Source organism: Oncorhynchus clarkii, chromosome 5, assembly GCF_045791955.1.
Source record: "Oncorhynchus clarkii lewisi isolate Uvic-CL-2024 chromosome 5, UVic_Ocla_1.0, whole genome shotgun sequence".
NCBI classification, from domain to species: domain Eukaryota; kingdom Metazoa; phylum Chordata; class Actinopteri; order Salmoniformes; family Salmonidae; genus Oncorhynchus; species Oncorhynchus clarkii.
In genome coordinates this window covers 50,605,610-50,628,551 of record NC_092151.1, presented here as the reverse complement: position 1 = coordinate 50,628,551, position 22,942 = coordinate 50,605,610, and the positions used below count along the sequence as shown (strand labels likewise).

General features: G+C 42.1%; 1 protein-coding gene across 1 annotated transcript in view; it reads left to right on the top strand.

The window, feature by feature from the left end:
* The first annotated feature begins 420 nt into the window (after positions 1–420).
* Positions 421–22,942, top strand: part of LOC139408963 (TSC22 domain family protein 2-like) — a 41,513-nt gene continuing 18,991 nt past the window's right edge. The window contains exon 1 of the mRNA XM_071153494.1: positions 421–2,808. Coding sequence (XP_071009595.1) covers positions 1,121–2,808 — 1,688 coding nt within the window. The 5' untranslated portion in view covers positions 421–1,120. The remainder of the gene's footprint in view (positions 2,809–22,942) is intronic.

Sequence of the window (22,942 nt, the reverse complement as noted above, 5' to 3'; positions counted from 1 at the left end):
TTATACTGTGCTGTACTCTACTGTACTGAACTACACTTTACTCTACTGAGCTCTATTGTACTGTGCTGCACTGTCCAAACTTGTGAAACATAGATGCAATGATTTGTTTAGATTTATTAGACCTATTAAGATAATCTGAACAAATCATAGACATTTTTGGGAGAAGTTAAGGCCGTCTATGTGGACGTTGAAAGGCTGATCTGTATCTGACCCAATATTAACCAAACATAGATGTCTATGTTGGCAGAAATGTCCTATCTTGGACAATTCATTTTTTTCCAAGACACACGTGTCTGGAGATATTAAATGTGTTTTAGATACCTTATTCTTTCAGAATACTAGCAAATCACCGTATCCCCTATGATTTATCTACGCCAATCATAGACAGGACGCCAATGCGCAACTCTCCCAGAGTGCTGTGCGGTTTTTTTGCCATCTTGTCGAGTCGTAGAGAATGAGCAGAGCCATACTTGAGCTAGCCTGCTAGTAAGTGAATTTCAGTCACAGTAGGAGTTCTAAAGAGTGAGAGAACCCGAGGACGGGGAAGCTGAACTTTCTTCAATTCAGGAATGTATGTCTACCGTAGGAGGATATAGATTCCATGTGACGAGTTGAAGAAGGATATGCACTTGTTTATATGATGTCGTGCAGGCTGGTTCCTGTGTGGGGAGAGAACTAACGATAGCTATTTGGCTTTTAGCTACATTAGCTGACTAGCTAGCTCAAAGGGAGAGTGGTGAAAAACGGGGCCCGCCAGTCAGACTGAAGTATCGGCAGTAACTGCGACAGCGGCCTGCTTGCAATTCCGGGGCCGTAAAAATACCTCACACGGGAGGCCAGGTCTGGAAGAACCGGAGGAGAGGAGACTGTGGTATTGGGAGACTTGTCACATTTCATGCTGGCGGAGACTAGCTAGCTTGTTCGAGTTCAGAGGAAGTGTGCTTGTTCGTTTTTACACTCAGACACACTGCAACAGGAGAGGGGAGCAAGGAAGATGTCGCGTACTTGTCTCTCGTTATAAACTGTGAGTTCTTTAGATAAGTTAGAAGACTACCTAATTGAGCTCATACTTAACACTTTAATCTGGAAATAGAGAGCTGGAGTGACTAACATATTAAACATGTCAAAAATGCCAGCAAAGAAGAAGAGCTGTTTTCAAATCACAAGTGTGACACAGGCTCAGGTGGCGGCCAGTAGCATCACGGATGACACCGAGAGTCTGGACGACCCTGACGAATCCAGAACCGAGGATGTGTCATCAGAAATATTCGACTTGTCCCGGGCCGATATTGACACGGGGGTATGTGACAGAAGTTCATCCGAGGAAACCTTAAACAACGTAGGGGAAGTGGGGGCTGCTGTCATGGCGTTACATTTACCTCAAGAGCAAGAGGCTGCAACAAGTCATTTTAACGGGGGGCACGCTTTTAGAAGTGCAGGCAGAAGTCATGTCAATCAAAACCTTTTAGGGGGTAGTGTGCCTGTACCAGCCGCGAGCAAGCCCTCCATTTCAACCTTGGCCTCTCAGCAGCCAACAACAGTCAATGCTGTCCCTGCTGCGAATGTCTCCCCAACAAGTGTGTCTCAAACGCCCCCAGCTGCACCTAGCACTACAACCACTGTAAGCTATAGTTCACGTTTCAGGGTCATTAAACTTGACCATGGTACAGGGGAGCCCTTCAGGCGGGGCAGATGGACATGTACAGAGTTCTATGAGAGAGATTCTGAGGGCTCTGGCATGAGCAGGACTGTGGATAGCATAAAACACACTGTCACCCTTGACCACAATGCAGACAGGGACACTGGGCTTGGGGCCACAGGAGACTCTGTGGTTGCTTCTAGTACCCTGTCCACACAGGCTCAAGAGTCCACAGGTGATAGTGGCTACTCCACTATCCACCATGGCCATCCTCCGGAGCCTCAGCAGCAAGGCTATGGCCTAGCGCCCCAAATAGGAAACGGGGGGAGTGCCTTCCAGCCCATGGGTTACTCAGCAGTGGTATCCCAGGCCCAGGTCAACGTTCAGCCCACTGTCCCCCAAACACTTCACCCTACTGGCCTCAATGGGGCGCCCCAAGGCGGCATGCTGAAAAAAGATCCCCTTATGCCTCTTGCCACGCAGGCCCAGCAGTTTGCCTACTCTGCTCATCCCTCTGGAACGCTCCCCAGTCAACTGGACTACTTAACCCTTCACCAGCCTCAGGGCTCCAGCACTCAAACCCTCCCTATGTCCTCCCTCTCTGTGGGGCCTCCTGTGAGCCAGGGCCCCTCGCCTGTCATCACCCCAGTCGGCCCCAGTGCTCAGGTGCTGGGATTGTTGGCTCAGGCCGGGGAGCTGACTGGGTCTCTGCACAGCGGTCCATTAAACTCAGTTCAGGGGCTGTTACTGCAGGTGGGCAACGGTGCAGTGATGGCCCCTCTCCTGCCTGGGAGTACCATACAGCACCCTGTGAGTCAGACCCTGCCTTCAGGTGGAGTGGGCAGTGTCCTCGCACCTTCCACAGCCTCCGTTGTCCAGAACGTGCCTGCCACAGTGCCCAGCGCCACCAACACCCCCCCAGGCCCAGCAGGACTCTCCCAGGTCCAGGTAGTTTCCAGTGGGGTCATGGCGGGATCTGCTGGGCAGGGCCTTCCCGCAGCCAGCCAAGAGGATGACAGCCGCAGGAGGTCGGACAACCTTCCTCAGCCCAACGCCACCCTGGGAAAAGATTTCATGAGGCCTTTCATCCCAGAGAGCCTGCAGCTGGCCAATCCCACCGTCAACAGTCTGTTCGGGATAGCCATTCCCATGGATGGGGATGAGGATGGGTAAGAAAGATTGTTTCAATTTCATTTAAAATGCCAGTGTATTATTTAGTGTACACACAAGGTGTTTATGCATTCACACTCAACAGGTGTCAATAGGCATCATGCTAAAATGAGAATAAAAAAAACACCTTTTAGAAAACTGATTAACACTGAGGGATTAGGTGAGTATCTGGAAGACTGCCATCATGTTTTACATCACATTCTGCAGCAATGCAGTCATACTCAACATTGTGTAGTGAACACCTGTCCTTGCCAAGGATGTGAGGTATGCTATTCCTGGAATTGTTTAGCTGTATGTAAAAACATGTCTTGCAGTTGTGTTCAGAGAGAAAATTTGTAGTTTGGCAGGCGGGAGTGCGGCTGGCAGGGAAGGAGCATTGCGTCAGAGAACTGTCATCGAGTTTTGGTGTTTTTCATTAGTGCCCACAAACAGGGGGCACAAAATATGTGAGGTTAGCTGGTGGTTGGGTTGAATATATGACTGTGTTCGAGAATTTAATTTCTTAAAGACCTGAAACGTATAATCATTATGCTTAATTCTAATATAAAAATGTCCATTGTTCTGCATATCTAAGCATACCTCTTGAGCTGTCTGTATCCTACTTGACTAGTGATTCTATTTTTAAAGAAACTAAATATGCATCTCTGTGTAAATCTGGGTAAAAGATTTAAAGGAGAGTCTTATGTGAGTTTTATTCTTCACATTTAGTTATTGCTTGGTTTTCTAAAGTCTACCAACCTTGCCAGCAGGCATGCCAGCTAAGATAGTTAGAGACACAGGCGTCGTGTGAGTTGTTTTAAGTTTGGGGAAGATAATTTTCACCATAACAATGCACCTTTATAATAAAGCATTCTGTGCATTAATCGCATTTGCAGACTTTTATGTAAGATAGTATACTATTCCTAATGTCATGAGTAGATTGCATAGTCTTAATTTGGGCTAATAACATAACTCAATCTCTTTTTTTATATATAAACATATTTCATGCAAATCTACTACACTTTATATGACTGGAGGGTGGAGACAGCAGATTCTTTTATAATACGACAAAAATGACAGGGTAGCCTACTTTGCTGACACTGACAAACGGATTAATAAAAACGTCATTGTCTGATCCATCTCATAGTCCTACGAGAAGGGGAGACAAATACAATTTGACATCCCATCTAACCTGGAGGAGGAAATTATTGTCCAAAAACAAACTTTCATTTGTCACTGACCCACCAATGATAGTGAATATACGCACTCACCGGGAATATGATCGATACTCTCCAATAATATGGGCTATACTGTTAGCTCATTTAAGTTGAGAATTTCTTTGTCTTCTCTTTACAGCAATAGCCATTTGCTTTCCAAACTACGTTTTCCCGCGATTGTGTTTAGAAATATTGCGATATGCCTGGCTGGGACTCTACTTTTCACTGACCGTCGCAACTCAATAATAATCTATTTGGTATTTGCCGCTCGTGCCGCCAAAATTGCGTGCCCTTCCGACTGAAGACAATGCGATTTAAACAATATATTTTTGAAGAAGCTAATGATCCTCTGTGGCTAAATCATAATTTCTGGTGTAGTAGCCTAGTTTGAATTATTTAATTTATTTCTGTATTGACAGGAGTAGGCTAAATAATTTTGGCAATTTAATTCAGTTTACATTAGGGTAAGCTTAGCTTTATGGACGTCCCACCTATGGCTAGACAAGCTAGCTACTCTAACTTTATTGATAGCCTGAAATGGCTTCTTGGTAGCTAGCTATGAGGTTGGGAGATAGGTTCCCAGTCTGGGATTGCTAAAGCCAACTTGATAAAGTTGCTAGTAGTATACAGAGAAACAACAACAAACATTTTTTACAGGACAAATCTGAGGGGGCACATGCCCGTGTGCCCCTTATAGGCACGACGCCTCCACCCACAAAAACTGGATAATAACCCACTTCGTTATAAACAATCATTACCCCTTATTTACCACCTGTCCTGTTTTAGTTGAGGGCTCTAAAATAAATTACACTAAAAGTAATTGTTTTGCAGCTGACACTTTAACTGAAGTGAATACTCGCCTAGTATGTAGCCCTGTGTTTTGTTCTCTATATGGTGTAGAATATCTCCTGGCTTTCGTCCTAGCATGCCACCTCATCAATACCCACTTTTCAATTGTCTGTAGTATGGCGAGGTGTGTGTAAAATGAGGTCTGATTGTATTGTCCCGATGCTATTTTCCTGAAACAAATCATTGTTTACCGAGAGACTTTGTTCCAGGCCAGCATCACAGAGTTGTTGATGTGCATGATAGTGGACAGAGCGAGTTGTTGCCAGTGTGATGTCATCGGGGAACAGCCGTGCCCATTTCTTAATCGTTCTTGTATGTCGGCCATGACATCAGGGGAGCCCTGTGTAACCAGCACAACTTTTGACCAGAGCCCTGCAGGGTGCCATTTGGGACGCAGCCCAGGACAGGCTGGGTCGGAGGTGGAATGGACAGACAGAGGGGACAAGTGGCAATGATAGCCAATGGATCTGGGGCCCAGTTAGCTATGAGATAACATGGCTCGATTGAGTCACCATGCCTCGCCTCTGTCAACTGCCTCGATCGGTCCTGACCTAAGGTGGTTGATGTTGGGCTTTTTTCTGTCCTTAATCTCTCATTGTTCAGGCTGACTCTTGCTGGCTTTTACTCTCACTGTTTATAGACTCTTGTGGGGGGATCTACAGAGGGTTCCTATAGATGCACACCAAAACGCGTGTGTAGAATGTTCCTGTGCGGAAATTTGGTTAACCTTGGAGTGTGTATGCTGGTAGGCTAACCTATATTTGTTTATTTGGATCCCCATGAACTTTTGCAGAAGCAGCAGCTACTCTTCCTGGGGGCCACAAAAAAAGTAAAAAACACTAATACACTGATGCCAAGAGTGTGCAAAGCTGTTATCAAGGCAAAGGGTGGCTATTTTGACGAATCTAAAATATATTTAGATTAACTCTTTTTTTTTTTTTTTTTTGGTTACTACATGATTCCATGTGTTTTATCGTTTCGATGTTTTCACTATTATTCTACAATGTAGAAAATAGTAAAAATAATCTCTTGTGGTACTGTATATACGTTGCATTCGGAAAGTATTCCGAGCCCTTCCCTTTTTCCACATGTTATGTTACAGCCTTATTCTAAAATTGAATTAAATGTTTTTTTTCTCTCAATCTACACACAATACTCCATAATGACAAAGTTAAAACAGGTTTTTAAACATTTCTGCAAAAATTTTTTTTAAACGGACATTACATTTACAGATATTAAGACCCTTTACTAAGTACTATTGACAAGGATTAGTCTCGAGTCTTCGGTATGACGCCACAAGCTTGACACATTTATTTGGGGAGTTTCTCTCATTCTTCTCAGCAGATCCTCTCAAGCTCGGTCTGGTTGGATGGGGAGCGTCGCTGCACAGCTATTTTCAAGTCTCTCCAGAGATGTTCAATCGGGTTCAAGTCCGGGCTCTGGCTGGGCCACTCAAGGACATTCAGAGACATGTCCCTAAGCCACTCCTGTGTTGTCTTGGATGTGTACTTACGGTCGTTGTCCTGTTCGAAGGTGAACCTTCGTCTGAGGTCCTGAGCGCTCTGAAGTAGGTTATCATCAAGGATCTCTCTGTACTTTGCTCTTATTCATTCAGGCCAAAGAGTTCAATCTTGCTTTCATCAGACCAGAGAATCTTGTTTCTTGTGGTCAGGGTCCTTTAGGTGCCTTTTGGCAAGCTCCAAGCGGGCTGTCATGTGCCTTTTTACTGAGGACTGGCTTCCGTCTGGTCACTCTACCATAAAGGCCTGATTGGTTGAGTGCTGCAGAGATGGCTGTCCTTCTGGAAGGTTCTCCCATCTCCACAGATGAACACTGGAGCTCTGTCAGAGTGACCATCACGTTCTAGGTCACCTCTCTGACCAAGGCCCTTCTCCCCCGATTTCTCAGTTTGGCCGGGTAGCCAGCTCTAGGAAGGGTCTTGGTGGTTACAAACTTCTTCCATTTAAGAATGATGGCGACAACTGTGTTCTTTGGGACCTTCAATGCTGCAGAAATTTGTTGGGTACCCTTCCCCCGATCTGTGCCTCGACACAATCCTGTCTCGGAGCTCTACGCGCAATTTCTTTCGATCTCATTGCTTGGTTTTTGCACTGACATGCACTGTCAACTTTGGGACCTTACATAGCTGTGTGTGCCTTTCCAAATCCTGTCCAATTAATTGAATTTACCACAGGTGGACAAGTTATAGAAACATCTCAAGGATGGTTAATGGAACTAGGATGCACCTGAGCTCCACCTGTTGTTGCTTTGTCCTTATGGAGTATTGTGCACACTATTTAATCCATTTCAGAATAAGTCTGTAATGTAACAAAATCTGGAAAAAGTCAAGGGGTCTGAATACTTTCCAAATGCACTGTATTTGTTATTTCTCAGATCTCAATTTTGAGCTCAATAGCAACTTTTACAACTAAGATATTTGATACGGCTTTGATATGCAGTGCGTGCTAAATACTCATTGGCCATTGCGTTGGGCGCTAGGCTACAACTGCACCATTTTTTTAGATAGATTAGATTAATACGAGGCTACTAGCAGTGGGTATTATATTTAGAGTTTGGTCTAGCTATTATGTTTTTTCGTTTCCACTTATGTAGGTGGTGAATTAGCCCCAAATAAATTAGCCAATGATATTAGTGCACTTAAAGATGCAGCCAAATTGAAAAAAAAATCTAAATAAATTCTAAACATTCTGTAGCCCTATTTTAATATTAAAATATAACAAAAATACATTTAATTTAATTTTCATGCTTTATCTGATCAACTTTGTAGGAAATAACTTGACAGTCCATGTTCATGACAAACAACTGTAGATATGTTATAAAAAAAACACTGAAAATAACTACAATAAAAAAAGTGCCTCTTTGAAACTAACACTAACCCTGCTTTACAAAATGACCTCAAACGGTGTTTCCTAAGAATAATGTTGATGACTATTTTAGAATGTGCTTTTTAAATAGTGTGGATACTGTGACTGCACTAAGCAGACAAGGTAACCTTTTCACTTAGCAACTACACACTTGTATCTAACTTATTATAATGGCATCAGACATTTTTACTGTGGAATTTTAAGGTTATTGATACAGCAAATGGCCCCTTCAAAATGTTCATGGCCCCTTCAAAATCCTCATGGAACGAACCCTGACCTCTGTGTAAAATATAAAGACCTAATAGTAGAGACGTGCTTTGGATCTGGGAACTAGTCCTAAAATGGTGTTTACGGTAGCTTAACTGTATCCCTTTCCAGTTCAAAATGTTAATTTTGAATGGCCATTCGCCATATTAATAACCTTAAAATTCCACAGTAAAAACGTGTGACACTGTTAAGTTATAGCTAGCTACAAGTGTGTATTTCAGCTTCCACGGACAGGGGTCCCTCCTCTAAGAAAAACAACTCAAGGCAAAACAACAATGTTCTTGTTTCAGAGTCCATACTAACCCAGTTTACATTTGGAATTGAATCAGCCCCATAGTGTGTCACAGGCGGTTCCCAGAATGTTGACCATGTACAAACAACTGTGCATGTTGGCCAGGCATCTCTCTCTTGCTGTCTCCCTCTTGCATTCTATCGCTCTCTTGCTTTCTCTCACTCTTCCTTACACACCTTCTTTTCATAGTGTTTACAGTATGTGACGTATCTCTGTGCTTTATTTCAAAGGGAAGTATCAAGACCAAAGAGAAATTGTCAAGACCTTTTTATCGTTCTCGGCCCACTACCCAAGTGGATGACTGTGCTCCTGGTGATGACAATGACTAATGAACCCCTTCAGATTCTTAGAAATGTTCAGTCGTTTGGGTGGGCTCTCTGACCTGTACTAGCCTATGTCCTGGGCTGCTTGTTGTTTTGTAGGTTACATCAGATGAATTGACCGAGTCTCATAAGTTCACCTACATATTTCAGAAATGTAATTTGTATTTCATTACATTGGTTACGATCATGTCTCGAGACTTAACTTTTTCCATCACAGTCCCAGAATTTTCCCAAAATGCAATTTAAACCGTCCCAAACTGAACATGAACTGTCCCAAATTAAAAATAAATATATATATATATATATACATATATATACACACACACACACACACACACACACACACACAACTGTTCAAAAGTTTGGGGTCACTTACAAATGTCATTGTTTTTGGAAGAAAAATATATATATTTTCTTGTCCATTATTTAAATAACATCAAATTGATCAGAAGCATTGTTAATGTTGTAAATTACTATTGTAGCTGTAAACTGCAGATTTTTTTTTGTGTGGAATATCTACATAGCCGTACAGAGACCCATTATCAGCAACCATCACTCTGTGTTTCAATAGCACGTTGTTAGCTAATCCAAGTGTATCATTTTAAAGGCTAATTGATCATTAGAAAACCATTTTGCAATTGTTAGCACAGCTGAAAACTGTTGTGCTGATTAAAGAAGCAATAAAACTGGCCTTCTTTAGACTAGTTGAGTATCTGGAGCATCAGCATTTGTGGGTTTGATTACAGGCTCAAAATGGTCAGAAACAAATAACTGTCTTCTAAACCTTGTCAGTCTATTCTTGTTCTGAGAAATGAAGGCTATACCATGCGAGAAATTGCCAAGAAACTGAAGATCTCGTACAATGCTGTGTACTACTCCCATCACAGAACAGCACAAACTGGCACTAACCAGAATAGAACGTGGGAGGCCCCGGTGCACAACTGAGCATGAGGACAAGTACATTAGTGTCTAGTTTGAGAAAGAGACGCCTCACAAGTCCTCAACTGGCAGCTTCATTAAATAGTACCTGCAAAACACCAGTCTCAACGTCAACAGTGAAGAGGCAACTCCGGGATACTGGCCAAGTTCCTCTGTCCAGTGTCTGTTCTTTTGCCCATCGTAATCTTTTCTTTTTATTGGCCAGTTTGAGATATGTATTTTCCTTTGCAACTTTGCCTTGAAGGCCAGCATCCCGGAGTCGCCTCTTCATCCTTCTCCCCCGATTGCTCAGTTTGGCCGGGCGACCAGCTCTATGAAGAGTCTTTAGTTGTTCCATACTTTTTCCATTTAAGAATGATGGAGGCTACTGTTTTCTTGGGTATCTTCAATGCTGCAGACCTTCAATGTTGCAGATCTGTGTCTCGACACAATCCTGTCTTGGCGCTCTATGGGCAATACCTTTGACCTCATGGTTTGGTTTTTGCTCTCACATGCACTGTTGACTGTGGGACCTTTCTATATAGACTGGTGTGTGCTCTCCAAATCATGTCCAATCAATTGAATTTACCACAGGTGGACTCCAGTCAAGTTGTAGAAACATCTCAAGGATGATCAATGGAAACCGGATGCACCTGAGCTCAATTTCGAGTCTCATAACAAAGGGTCTGAATATTTGTCAAGGTATTTCTGTTTAATTTTTAATAAATGTATAAAAATGTTTTTTAAATCGCTTTGTTTTTGAGGTATTGTGTGTATATTGATTAAGGAAAAAAATAATTTAATACATTTTAGAATAAGGCTGTAATTTAATGTGTAAAGTAGTCAAAAGGTCTGAATGCTTTCCGATTGCACTGTAAGTCCCAAATGGAAGGGAAACAAATTTTGTCACCTATAGCACCGTAGACTCCACTGATCAGCCAAAACAAGCTCAATATCTCAATGCATGCAACACAATCCCTATTTAATATATATATTTACCTATATTGTGAGTAGGCCTATGCCATCTTAATTTACCCAGTTTGTCAAGAGATTTACCATTTCAAATACAATTATTTTCATGGTTATGTAGTTCGATTGGTAAAAAAAATTTATGCATTATTGTGTAACTGGTTTTTCTATTTTAATATTGAATATCGGCCTCCTTGACCCCCCCCCCCCCCCACCCCCCCATTCTCCACTTCCTACGTTCTTAGAGAACGGCAGCTTGTGAGTCACTCAGGGCCTCTGATGGGATTCCATGCAATTCCATGTCTCTGAGATGACCGATATGAAGAGCGGCCCTCTGTTCTCATTGAACGAGATTATTTGGATGATCTTGGATTTTACAGAGCGTCGCTCTGTTCCCCCAATGTGCCGCCTCCGTGAGGTGTCTTCAATAGATTGGTTTCATGGTAGGCCTTCTTGTGTTAGGGCCCTCCATATGTTCTGAGGAACAGGACTTGTATGTTGAGCCAGGTAGGCTGCTGCAGAGAGCTGCTGTGGTTGTCTGGATATTCTCTTCTGCGATAGATTTACCCATACACAATCCAAATTGTCTTTCAAATAAACCGGGGGCTGTTTCCCCCTTCGGCTCTTTCAACTCTAAACAGGCTCCTCTTTAGGCCTTGCTCCTGCTGGATGTGCCCTTGCCGCACTTGGTTGTGAGACAGTGGAGGTTTTAATTTTGGCCCGGCCCAGCTATTGCACAGTCAGGCTGAGGTTCCCCAGTGAGGGTGGAGGAATTGAGTTCCCCATCCGTGGGAACACCTGTATCCCCTTCCATATCCAGCCAAAGGACCACTTAAGTCAGGTTGCCTATTTTAAGAATGCGCGAGGGGCAGGTGTCCCGGTGAGGACAAGGAAAGGGCAGAGAGACTTGAGGTTCCGGTTTAGACAATTCAATTTTTATTTTCATCAGGTTGAATTTCCATCGTTGTTTCCTTAGTGTGCTAAAAATTAACAGGATATGCAAAAACATATTAGCATTAATATATTTTCATATAAAGAATCCACATTATCATATTGCATACAATTATTATTCTTATACCATAAATTCGCCCCTGAAACAAAATGGGTTCATTATCATTTCATGATTACATCATTTTAATTCCTATCCAAACACTATCCACACGAAGCACCGATTAGTGTCACCTCGTTAGTCAGTATGTGTTACACTTGTGCTGGTTGCCATCTCGTTAGTGGGAAGGGGTTTCACCTATGCTGGCCCAGTGCTCCAGTTGTCCTTTTAGTTAGCGCTCCCTATTTTGATTTCTAGACAAACAATCCTTTCTGTTATCTGATTTTGCTCCACCTTTTTGATTTGCTACCTTTCTTTACATTTGGGTGTGGGTTTTAATTTAGTTTGCCTGTTCTTGGGCAAATGTAGTGGGTGCTCATGGTGGGGTCTTTTAGGCTACAGTTGTTGTTACTAGTCAACTTTCAGTGGGGAAAGGGTTGTACAACTGAAATGTCTTCTGCATTTAACCCAACCCCTCTAAATCAGAGAGGTGAGGAGGGCTGCCTTAATCGACATCCACATATTAAACATGACCTTGAAATCCTCATCCAATGTCTCCTGGCTTTCCAGTGAGGGCGATTTTAGGTCATTCAAACCATTCAAAGAAGTGTTACGTTCTATATTAGATGTAAAAACATTCAAAACATTTAATACATTTCAATTTCCAGGTTCACAGTAAATTTCTCCAATACATTTTTTTTTTATCAGAATAATTTGCATGTTCAATTAAAACTCAGAAAATAAAAACTTCTGAAAATTCTGTGTGTGTGTGCCTTTTTAAGATACCTTGGCACTAACCCAAATTCATAACCAGTAAGTTTGTGTGTGTGGTAAACCATATGGCAAAAACAAACAAAAATTGCCAGGCCTTATTTAATTTGGTAGCTCCTCTTTATCTCCGGATATCTCTATACCGATAAAACCACCTAAATTCCACTAACCACTCTCCCAAGACCATAGCCGTATGAAACTTTTCAAAGAGAGAAAAAATGATGCCATCTATTTCGTGAAGTGCACCAGTCTCTCCTGCAGCAAAGCACCCCCCATAACATGATGCTGCCACCCCCGTGCTTCACGGTTGGGATGGGGTTCTTCGGCTTGCAAGCCTCACCTTTTTCCTCCAAACATAACGATGGTCATTATGGCCAAACAGTTCTATTTTTGTTTCATCAGACCAGAGTACATTTCTCCAAAAAGTACGATCTTTGTCCCCATGTGCAGTTGCAACCCGTAATTTGGCTTTTTATGGCGGTTTTGGAGCAGTGGCTTCTATCTTGCAGAGCGGCCTTTCAGGTTATGTTGATATAGGACTCGTTTTACTGTGGATATAGATACCTTTGTACCTGTTTCCTCCAGCATCTTCACAAGGTCCTTTGCTGTTGTTTTGGGATTGATTTGCACTTTTCTCCCCAAAGTATGTTTATCTCTAGGAGACAGAACGCTTCTCCTTCCTGAGCGGTATGACGGCTGCGTGGTCCCATGGTGTTTATATTTGCGTACTATTGTTTATACAGATGAACGTGGTACCTTCAGGCTTTTGGAAATTCCTCCCAAGGATGAACCAGACATGAACCATATTTTTTTCTAAACCTCTGCTTCAAAATACTCTCTTGCAACCCGCCTCACCCAATGTGGTGTGGATCTGCTTTTTTTCTAAAATATCTTTCTTTACTTCGGAACCGGAATCCCCCAACAGAAGCTAGCCAGTTAACTAGCTAGTAGTCAGCTAACCACTGCTAGCGGTCAACAGCTAACCTTTAGCTCAGAAAACTCTCGCCAGTTTGCAAACCAGACCATACCGGACCTATTTTCTCTCCATATCCCCGGATTCCTACCGCAATCTCTGAACCTTTTCACCTGGATCATCGCAAATCAAAGTTTGTCACGTGCACCGAATACAACAAGTGTAGACCTTACAGTGAAATGCTTACTTACAGGCTCTAACCAATAGTGCAAAAAAAGGTATTAGGTGAACTATAGGTAAGTAAAGAAATAAAACAACAGTAAAAAGACAGGCTATATACAGTAGCGAGGCTACAGACACCAGTTAGTCAGGTTGATTTGAGGTAGTATGTAGATATGGTTAGTGACTATGCATATATGATGAACAGAGTAGCAGAAGCGTAATAGAGGGGTTGGTGGGTGGCGGGACACAATACAGATAGCCCTGTCAGCCAATGTGCGGGAGCACTGGTTGGTCCGCCCAATTGAGGTAGTATGTACATGAATGTATAGTTAAAGTGACTATGCATACATGATTAGCAGTGTGTAGCAGCAGCGTAAAAAGAGGGGTTGGGGGGGCACACAATGCAAATAGTCTGGGTAGCCATTTGATTACCTGTTTCAGGAGTCTTATGGCTTGGGGGTAAAAAGTGTTGAAGTCTTTTTGTCCTAGACTTGGCACTCCGGTACTGCTTGCCATGTAATAGTAGAGAGAACAGTCTATGACTAGGGTGGCTGGGGTCTTTGACAATTTTTAGGGCCTTCCTCTGACACCGCCTGGTGTAGAGGTCCTGGATGGCAGGCAGCTTAGCCCCAGTGATGTACTGGGCCGTACGCACTACCCTCTGTAGTGTCTTGAGGTCAGAGGTCGAGCGACTGCCGTACCAGGCAGTGATGCAACCAGTGAACCAGTGATGCTCTCGATGTTGCAGCTGTAGAACCTTTTGAGGATCTCAGGACCCATGCCAAATCTTTTTAGTTTCCTGAGGGGGAATCGGCTTTGTTGTGCCATCTTCACGACTGTATTGGTGTGTTTGGACCATTCTAGTTTGTTGTTGTGGACACCAAGGAACTTGAAGCTCTCAACCTGCTCCACTACAGCCCCGTCGATGAGAATGGGGGTGTGCTCGGTCCTCCTTTTCCTGTAGTCCACAATCATCTCCTTAGTCTTGGATACATTGAGGGATAGGTTGTTATTCTGGCACCACCCGGCCAGCTCTCTGACCACCTCCCTATAGGCTGTCTCGTCGTTGTTGGTGATCAGGCCTACCACTGTTGTGTCATCTGCAAACTTAATGATGGTGTTGGAGTCTTGCCTGGCCATGCAGTTGTGGGTGAACAGGGAGTACAGGAGGGGACTGAGCACGCACCCCTGGGGAGCTCCAGTGTTGAGGATCAACGTGGCAGATGTGTTGCTACCTACCCTCACCACCAGGGGGCAGCCCGTCAGGAAGTCCAGGATCCAGTTGCAGAGAGTGGTGTTTAGTCCCAGGATCCTTAGCTTAGTGATGAGCTTTGAGGGTACTATGGTGTTGAATGCTGAGCTGTAGTCAATAACATTCTCACATAAGTGTTTCTTTTGTCCAGGTGGGAAAGGGCAGTGTGGAGTGCAATAGAGATTGCACCATATGTGGATCTGTTTGGGCGGAATGCAAGTTGGAGTGTGTCTAGGGTTTCTGGGATAATGGTGTTGATGTGAGCCATTACCAACCTTTCAAAGCACTTCATGGCTACAGATGTGAGTCTTACTGGTCTGTAGTAATTTAGGCAGTTTGCCTTTGTGTTCTTGGGCACAGGGACTATGGTGGTCTGCTTGAAACATGTTGATATTACAGACTCAATCAGGGACATGTTGAAAATGTCAGTGAAGACACCTGCCAGTTGGTCAGCACATGCCCGGATCACATGTCCTGGTAATCCGTCTGGCCCCGCAGCCTTGTGCATGTTGACCTGTTTAAATGTCTTACTCACGTCGGCTATGGAGAGCGTGAATACAGTCGCCTGGAACAGCTGATTCTCTCATGCATGCCTCAGTGTTGCTTGCCTTCAAGAGGGCATAGAAGTGATTTAGCTCGTCTGGTAGGCTCGTTTCACTGGGCAGCTCGTGGCTGTGCTTCCCTTTTGTAGTCTGTAATAGTTTGGAAGCCCTGCCACATAAGACGAGCGTCGGAGCTGGTGTAGTATGATTCAATCTTAGCCCTGTATTGACGCTTGGCCTGTTTGATGGTTCGGCGCAGGGCATAGCAGGATTTCTTGCAAGCTTCCGTGTTAGATTCCCACACCTTGAAAGCGGCAGCTTGACCCTTTAGCTCAGTGCGAATGTTACCTGTAAATCCATGGCTTCTGGTTGGGGTATGTACTAGAGGTCGACCGATTTAATCGGAATGGCCGATTTAATTAGGGCTCATTTCAAGTTTTCGTAACAATCGGAAATCGGTATTTTTGGACACCGATTTGGCACATTTTTAAAGTAAAAAATGTTAACACCTTTTTTCATCTTTATTTAACTAGGCAAGTCAGTTAACACATTCTTATTTTCAATTATGGCCTAGGAACGGTGGGTTAACTGCCTCGTCAGGGGCAGAAGGACAGATTTTCACCTTGTCAGCTCGGGAGATTCAATCTTGCAACCTTACAGTTCACTAGTCCAACGCTCTAACCACCTGCCTCTCATTGCACTCCACGAGGAGACTACCTGTTACGCGAATGCAGTAAGCCAAGGTAAGTTGCTAGCTAGCATTAAACTTATCTTATAAAAAAACAATCATAATCACTAGTTAACTACACATGGTTGATGATATTACTAGTTTATCTAGCGTGTCCTACGTTACATATAATCGATGCGGTGCGTATCGTTGCTCCAATGTGTACCTAACCATGAACATCAATGCCTTTCTTAAAATCAATTCACAGAAGTATATATTTTTAAACCTGCATATTTAGCTAAAAGAAATCCAGGTTAGCAGGTAATATTAACCAGGTGAAATTGTGTCACTTCTCTTGCGTTCATTGGAAGCAGAGTCAGTGTATATGCAACAGTTTGGGCCGCCTAATTTGCCAGAATTTTATGTAATTATGACATAACGTTGAGGGTTGTGCAATTGTAACGGGAATATTTAGACTTATGGATGCCACCCCTTAGATAACATACGGAACGTATTTCATTGAAAGAATAAACGTCTTGTTTTCGAGATGATAGTTTCCCGGATTCGACCATATTAATGAGCTAAGGCTCGTATTTCTGTGTGTAAATTGATAGAGCAGTCTGACTGAGCGGTGGTAGGCAGCAGCAGGCTCATAAGCATTCATTCAAACAGCACTTTCGTGCATTTTGCCAGCAGCTCTTCGTTGTGCGTCAAGCATTGCGCTGTTTATGACTTCAAGCCTATCAACTCCCGAGATTAGGCTGGCAATACTATAGTGTGTGGTGTGTTGGTGTAACCGATGTGAAATGGCTAGCTAGTTAGCGATGTGCGCGCTAATAGCGTTTCAAACGTCACTCACTCTGAGACTTGGAGTAGTTGTTCTCCTTGCTCTGCATGGGTAACGCTGCTTCGAGGGTGGCTGTTGTCGATGTGTTCCTGGTTCGAGCCCAGGTAGGAGCGAGGAGAGGTAAGGAAGCTATACTGTTTCACTGGCAATACTAAAGTGCCTATAAGAACATCCAATAGTCAAAAGTTAATGAAATACAAATGGTATAGAGGGAAATAGTCCTATAATAACTACAACCTAAAACTTCTTACCTGGGAATATTGAAGACTCGTTTTAAAAGGAACCACCAGCTTTCATATGTTCTCATGTTCTGAGCAAGGAACTTAAACGTTAGCTTTCTTACATGGCACATATTGCACTTTTACTTCCTTCTCCAACACTTTGTTTTTGCATTATTTAAACCAAATTGAACATGTTTAATTATTAATTTGAGGCTAAATTGATGTATTATATTAAGTTAAAATAAGTGTTCATTCAGTATTGTTGTAATTGTCATTAGTACAAAAAAAAATGCCCGATTAATCAGTATCGGCCTTTTTGGTCCTCCAATAATCGGTATCGGCGTTGAAAAATCATATTCGGTCGACCTCTAATATAGACCGGTGTGTTCCTTTCCAAATCAAGTCCAATCAATTGAATTTACCACAGGTGGACTCCAATGAAGTTGTAGAAACATCTCAAGGGTGATCAATGGAATACTAAGATATTTATGGATTTTATTTTTTATAAATTTGCAAAGATTTGTAAAAAAAAAAAAAAAAAAAAAACTTTTCACTTTGATTATGAGTTAGTGTGTAATCAATTTTAGAATAAGGCTGTAACATAACAAAATGTGGAAAAAGTCATGGGTTTCTGAATACATTCTGAATGCACTGTATATTTCCACACTACGAGGTTGGAATAACACTGAAATTGTGAAAAAGATAATCAAATTGTATTTTCCACGTGCCAAAAACAACAGGTGTAGTAGACTTTACAGTGAAATGCTTACTTTCAAGCCCTTAAACAACAACGCAGTTTTAAGAAAAATGTGTAAGTATAAAAAAAAAAGTAAAATAACAGTAGTGAGGCTATATACAGGGGCTACCGGTACAGAGTCAATGTGCGGGGGCACAGGTTAGTCGAGGTAATTTAGGTAATATGTTCATATAGGTAGAGTTAAAGTGACTATGCCCTTTTAGTGTAAGAACTGTTTGAAAAAACTGCCTGATGGTATAGAGTTTTGGCCTGCTTGGTGACATCATCAGGCAGTAAATTCATTAATCGACCAATAATAAAATAGTTCCAATCCTCTGCCAATAACAGCTATTTTTCAGTTTTCCCCTTCCCATAGACCACTCCCAGACAGTCCTAGTAAAAGTCTTACTTGAGAAATTGCTCTTTGCTAAGAAACTATTTTTACCATTTGAATTGAAAACAATCACAGTAAGGAACTCAAATGTTACCCAGAAATTATTTGATATTTAGAAAAAAAATGTCTGCATTGGATCTTTTAAGCCAGATCTGAGATGAGGGGAGAAAAGCACCCAGAAGAATTTGCGTTGTCAGATTTCAATTGCAGAGAAAAGACATCAGATGACCTCTATACGTTTCACTCACACAGTATATTTTTCTGGCTTCCCGAGTTCTGTAAGTCCCCCAGCCCATATCACTCACACAGTGAGGGAAAGACAGCCAGAGCAGTTCAGAGTAGGACTGATATCATAGCCTAAACAGCCCAACACTCACAGTAAGGGAAATTAACAAACTGATCATTCTCTCTCCAACTTTCTCACACAAACACACTCTCAGAGAGACAGCCTAACACAGAGAGTAAAGCCTTATCCCTTACCAACACCCAGAAAGAGTACAGAGGGGATTGATGACTCAGACCCAGCTGTCTGCCATGCTTTCCACACATCCTCATTACTCACTATTCAGTCGTCATTTCAGCTCTGAGGAGACCATTTGCACAGAAACCTCCTTGTTAAGCCTCACTCCCCTTGTGAGTCGACTGGCTGCAACACACAGCCCTATAGTTTCTGAAGGGGCTAGATCGGCTAGCTTTTTATGTCAGTCGATGGGAATGGACAGAAAGGCAGGGTGAGGCCACAGCGACACGCCTAGTATTCATTGTAACATCTGAAGTAGTAAACAAGAGGGAGCCATTTATAGAGGCAGGTAGATTTGTTTTGAATGGTTTTTGCTTCATTTATTTTATTGCATGTTTTCACATAAGAAATCTCTCTGCAAAAGAGTGAATCGAATTCTATTACTTGTCCCCACACTCACCTTCTCCCCATCACAGCTTTAACCAAACTCTGTCCTCGGGACCCCAAGGGGTTCACGTTTAGTTTTTTGCCGTAACACAACCCAGCTGATTCAAATTATCAAAGCTTTGAATCGGCTGTGAAGTGCTAGGGCAAAAACCAAAATGTGCACCCAAGGGGCTGACAATCCCCAAGTTTGCATGGTTGAAAGCATGGCATTGTGGGAAGAGTTGGGTTGGTTGGAGTTTCTCAAGTCAAACTTAATTTGCAACATGCGCCGAATACAACAAGTGTAGACTTTACCGTGAAATGCTTACTTAGAAGCCCTTAACCAACAGTGCAGTTCACACACAATTCAGGCAACACTTCAGGACCTGTATACATTTTTAGTGTGGCAATATACCAGTCACAAGGACCCAGCATTCAAGTGTATTTTTCCCCGTATGTGTACAGAGTAACTCCATGGATTTAGCACTGCAAATAGAAAATCACATCAAGATATTGCTTTGTATATTATCCCCTATTACGATGCATTTTACGTAATATTTTGTAAGCTCTGTATTGGAATGTTTGGGAGAGCTGAAGAGCAGATGATTGGTGAATACCTTCACCTCGTTTAACCCAGGCAAGGTATTTTTTGCTCGTCCATTAGCCTTAGTGATTTGATGATTATCTAAAATATCACTGAACACCCCCAAAAAGTTCAATATTGAATTAGAAGATAAACCAGGCAGTTTAAGAGGACATATATTCTCTATGTTGACGTCATTGATGGAACTCCCTTAGTGAAGAATCAGTTCAGTCTTGTTTGGAGTTACTTGCGTCAGCTAATGATTAATTGATAACCAACTGTGAAGTGACCCAGTATGCTCCATATGAGTTAGGTGTGACCCAAGGTTTTGGCTTGTTTGACCACACCTAACTCATATGGAGCATAAATCATTCACTTGCATTAAATTGACAAAATAACTTTCACACTCTTAACTGTATGTATCAAAGTTGAGAAGGTGAAGAGTAAACTATTGAAATTATTGAAACACTTGGAGAACTTGAATCGTGTGTGTGTTGTATTGCCAAACAATAAGTGTCGATCTTCCTTTCTACCCACCTGAAAATGAATACAGTTGAAGTCGGAAGTTTACATACATTTAAACTCAGTTTTTAACTATTTCTGACATTTAATCCTAGTAAAGATTCCCTGTCTTAACCTGTTGCGACGACCAAACCCGGATCCGGGATTCTATTTATAGACCTAAGCTCATTACCATAACGCAACGTTAACTATTCATGAAAATCGCAAATTAAATGAAATAAATGTCCTTTCTCTCAAGCTTAGCCTTTTGTTAACAACACTGTCATCTCAGATTTTCAAAATATTATTTTCAACCATAGGAAAACAATCATTTGTGTAACAGTAGCTAGCTAGCGTAGCATTTAGCGTTAGCATTAGCGTTAGCATTTAGCAGGCAACTATCACAAAAACAAGTAAAGCCTTCAAATAAAATAACTTACCTTTGAAGAACTTCTGATGTTTTCAATGAGGAGACTCTCAGTTAGATAGCAGATGCTCAGTTTTTCCAAAAAGATTATTTGTGTATTAGAAATAGCTCCGTTTTGTACATCACATTTGGCTAAAAAAAAAAAAAAAAAAAAAAAATTCAGCCCTCAAAACGCAATTTTTTTTCCAAATTAACTCCATAATATCGACTGAAACATGGCAAACGTGGTTTAGAATCAATCCTCAAGGTGTTTTTCCACATATCTCTTCGATGATATATCCTTCGTGGAAGCCTGGTTTCTCCTTGCTCTCAAATGGAAAAATAATTGCACCTGGCTTTGCGCTCCAATTTCGACGCAGGGACACCAGGCGGACACTTGGAAAATGTAGTCTCTTATGGTCAATCTTCCAATGATATGCCTACAAATACGTCACAATGCTGCAAACACCTTGGGGAACGACAAAGTGTAGGCTCATTCCTTGCGCAATCACAGCCATATAAGGAGACAATGGAAAACAGAGCTTCAGAGATTCTGCTCATTTCCTGGTTGACGTATCATCTTGGTTTCGCCTGTAGAATGAGTTCTGGGGCACTTACAGACAATATCTTTGCAGATTCTGAAACTTCAGAGTGTTTTCTTTCCAAAACGGTCAATAATATGCATAGTCGAGCATCTTTTCGTGACAAAATATTGCGCTTAAAACGGGAACGTTTTTTATCCAAAAATGAAATAGCGCCCCTAGAGATCCAAGAGGTTAAGTCGGTTAGGATCACCACTTTATTTAAGAATGTGAAATGTCAGAATAATAGTAGAGAATTATTTATTTCAGCTTTTATTTCTTTCATCACATTCTCCATGGTCAGAAGTTTACATACACTGAATTAGTATTAGGTAGATTCAAATGTTTCGGGTAGCCTTCCACAAGTTTTCCACAATAAGTTGGGTGAATTTTGGCCCATTCCTCCTGACAGAGCTGGTGTAACTGAGTTTGGTTTGTAGGCCTCCTTGCTCGCACAAGCTTTTTCAGTTCTGCCACAAATTTTCTATAGGATTGAGGTCAGGGCTTTGTGATGGCCACTCCAATACCTTGACTTTGTTGTCCTTAAGCCATTTTGCCACAACTTTGGAAGTATGCATTTGGAAGACCCATTTTCGACCAAGCTTTAACTTCCTGACTGATGTCTTGAGATGTTGCTTCAATATATCCACATACAAGAAATTTGTGAAGTGTTTGAAAAACAAGTTTTAATGACTCCAACCTAAGTGAATGTAAATGTCGAACTTCAACTGTATATGTGTATTGTAAATCAATAATTTAATCTCCTTTTGTAATGAAATGTGCTATTGGTAATACAAGTGACGATGTTGGATAATATTGAGTTGAAGAGGAATCCAGGTGTTTTGATGTGGTGGGAGAGGAGCATGCATTACTTATGTCCCTGTTTCGAAGATGAAAGACTTTCCCATGTGCTGTCTCATGCCTCTGCAGTGCCTTGACTCTCTGCCATGGACGTTATTGGCTGTTTTATGGGTTAGCTGGCAGTACACATCTCATTCATGTCTGTTTGTTGAGACGTCGTAGCTAGGGCCCATATACTCTGAACTCATGGTTGATGTAATGAGCCCATGAAGAATGTGCTTTTGTGGTACAGGGTCTGTGGTAGGTATACAAAGTGCACCAGTGGGTAGCCTATGCTAAAGCTATCTCTAAGGAGGTGTTTCTGAATAGTTTCTCAATTGCCATATTCAATTTCATGCAAGGTCATTGCCATAGAAGTTTGCATGCAGGGTGGGGTACGTTTTCTATTGCTGTTTTGTCACATTTGGCAAGTGATGAGATTTTTCCACCTCTCTGTTTATTTACACACAAGTCAGCTAGGGCTGGGAATTGCAATGAACCTCACGATATCACAATACTTAGGTGCCGATACGATATGTATTGCGAATTAATATTGCTCCCTTATATGTCTGCTGCAGAGAGACGAGAGGGCATGAGAAGAAAAGTTTTGATCAGTCGGGGAAATAAAAGCGCTGAAAACATGTTGGTTAATATAATGGAGAACAAGCTATCGTATGAAACACATTCAGGTTTTTGGCGCAGGTACATCCGACTAGCGCTAGTTGACACAACCTTCAGTAACCAATATTTTTTTTAGGGAGGGGTTTCAAATATCTATATAATATTGCGATATGTAACTCTATATAACTAAAGTCAGCCGTCACAAAGTGCAGGCTTCGTAACCTTTACCAATAGAGTTTAGTGCAATAGCCCTGTACGTCATGTATAAACAATAGGTATTTGTGTGATTGCCACGCTGAGCATGAATGGCGGGATCCTTATTGCCACGTTGTTCTTCGAAAGGGGAAGCAAGGAACCTGCTGTTGAAACGGGTTGTGTTGGGGTAAACGACAGTAGCCGGGTT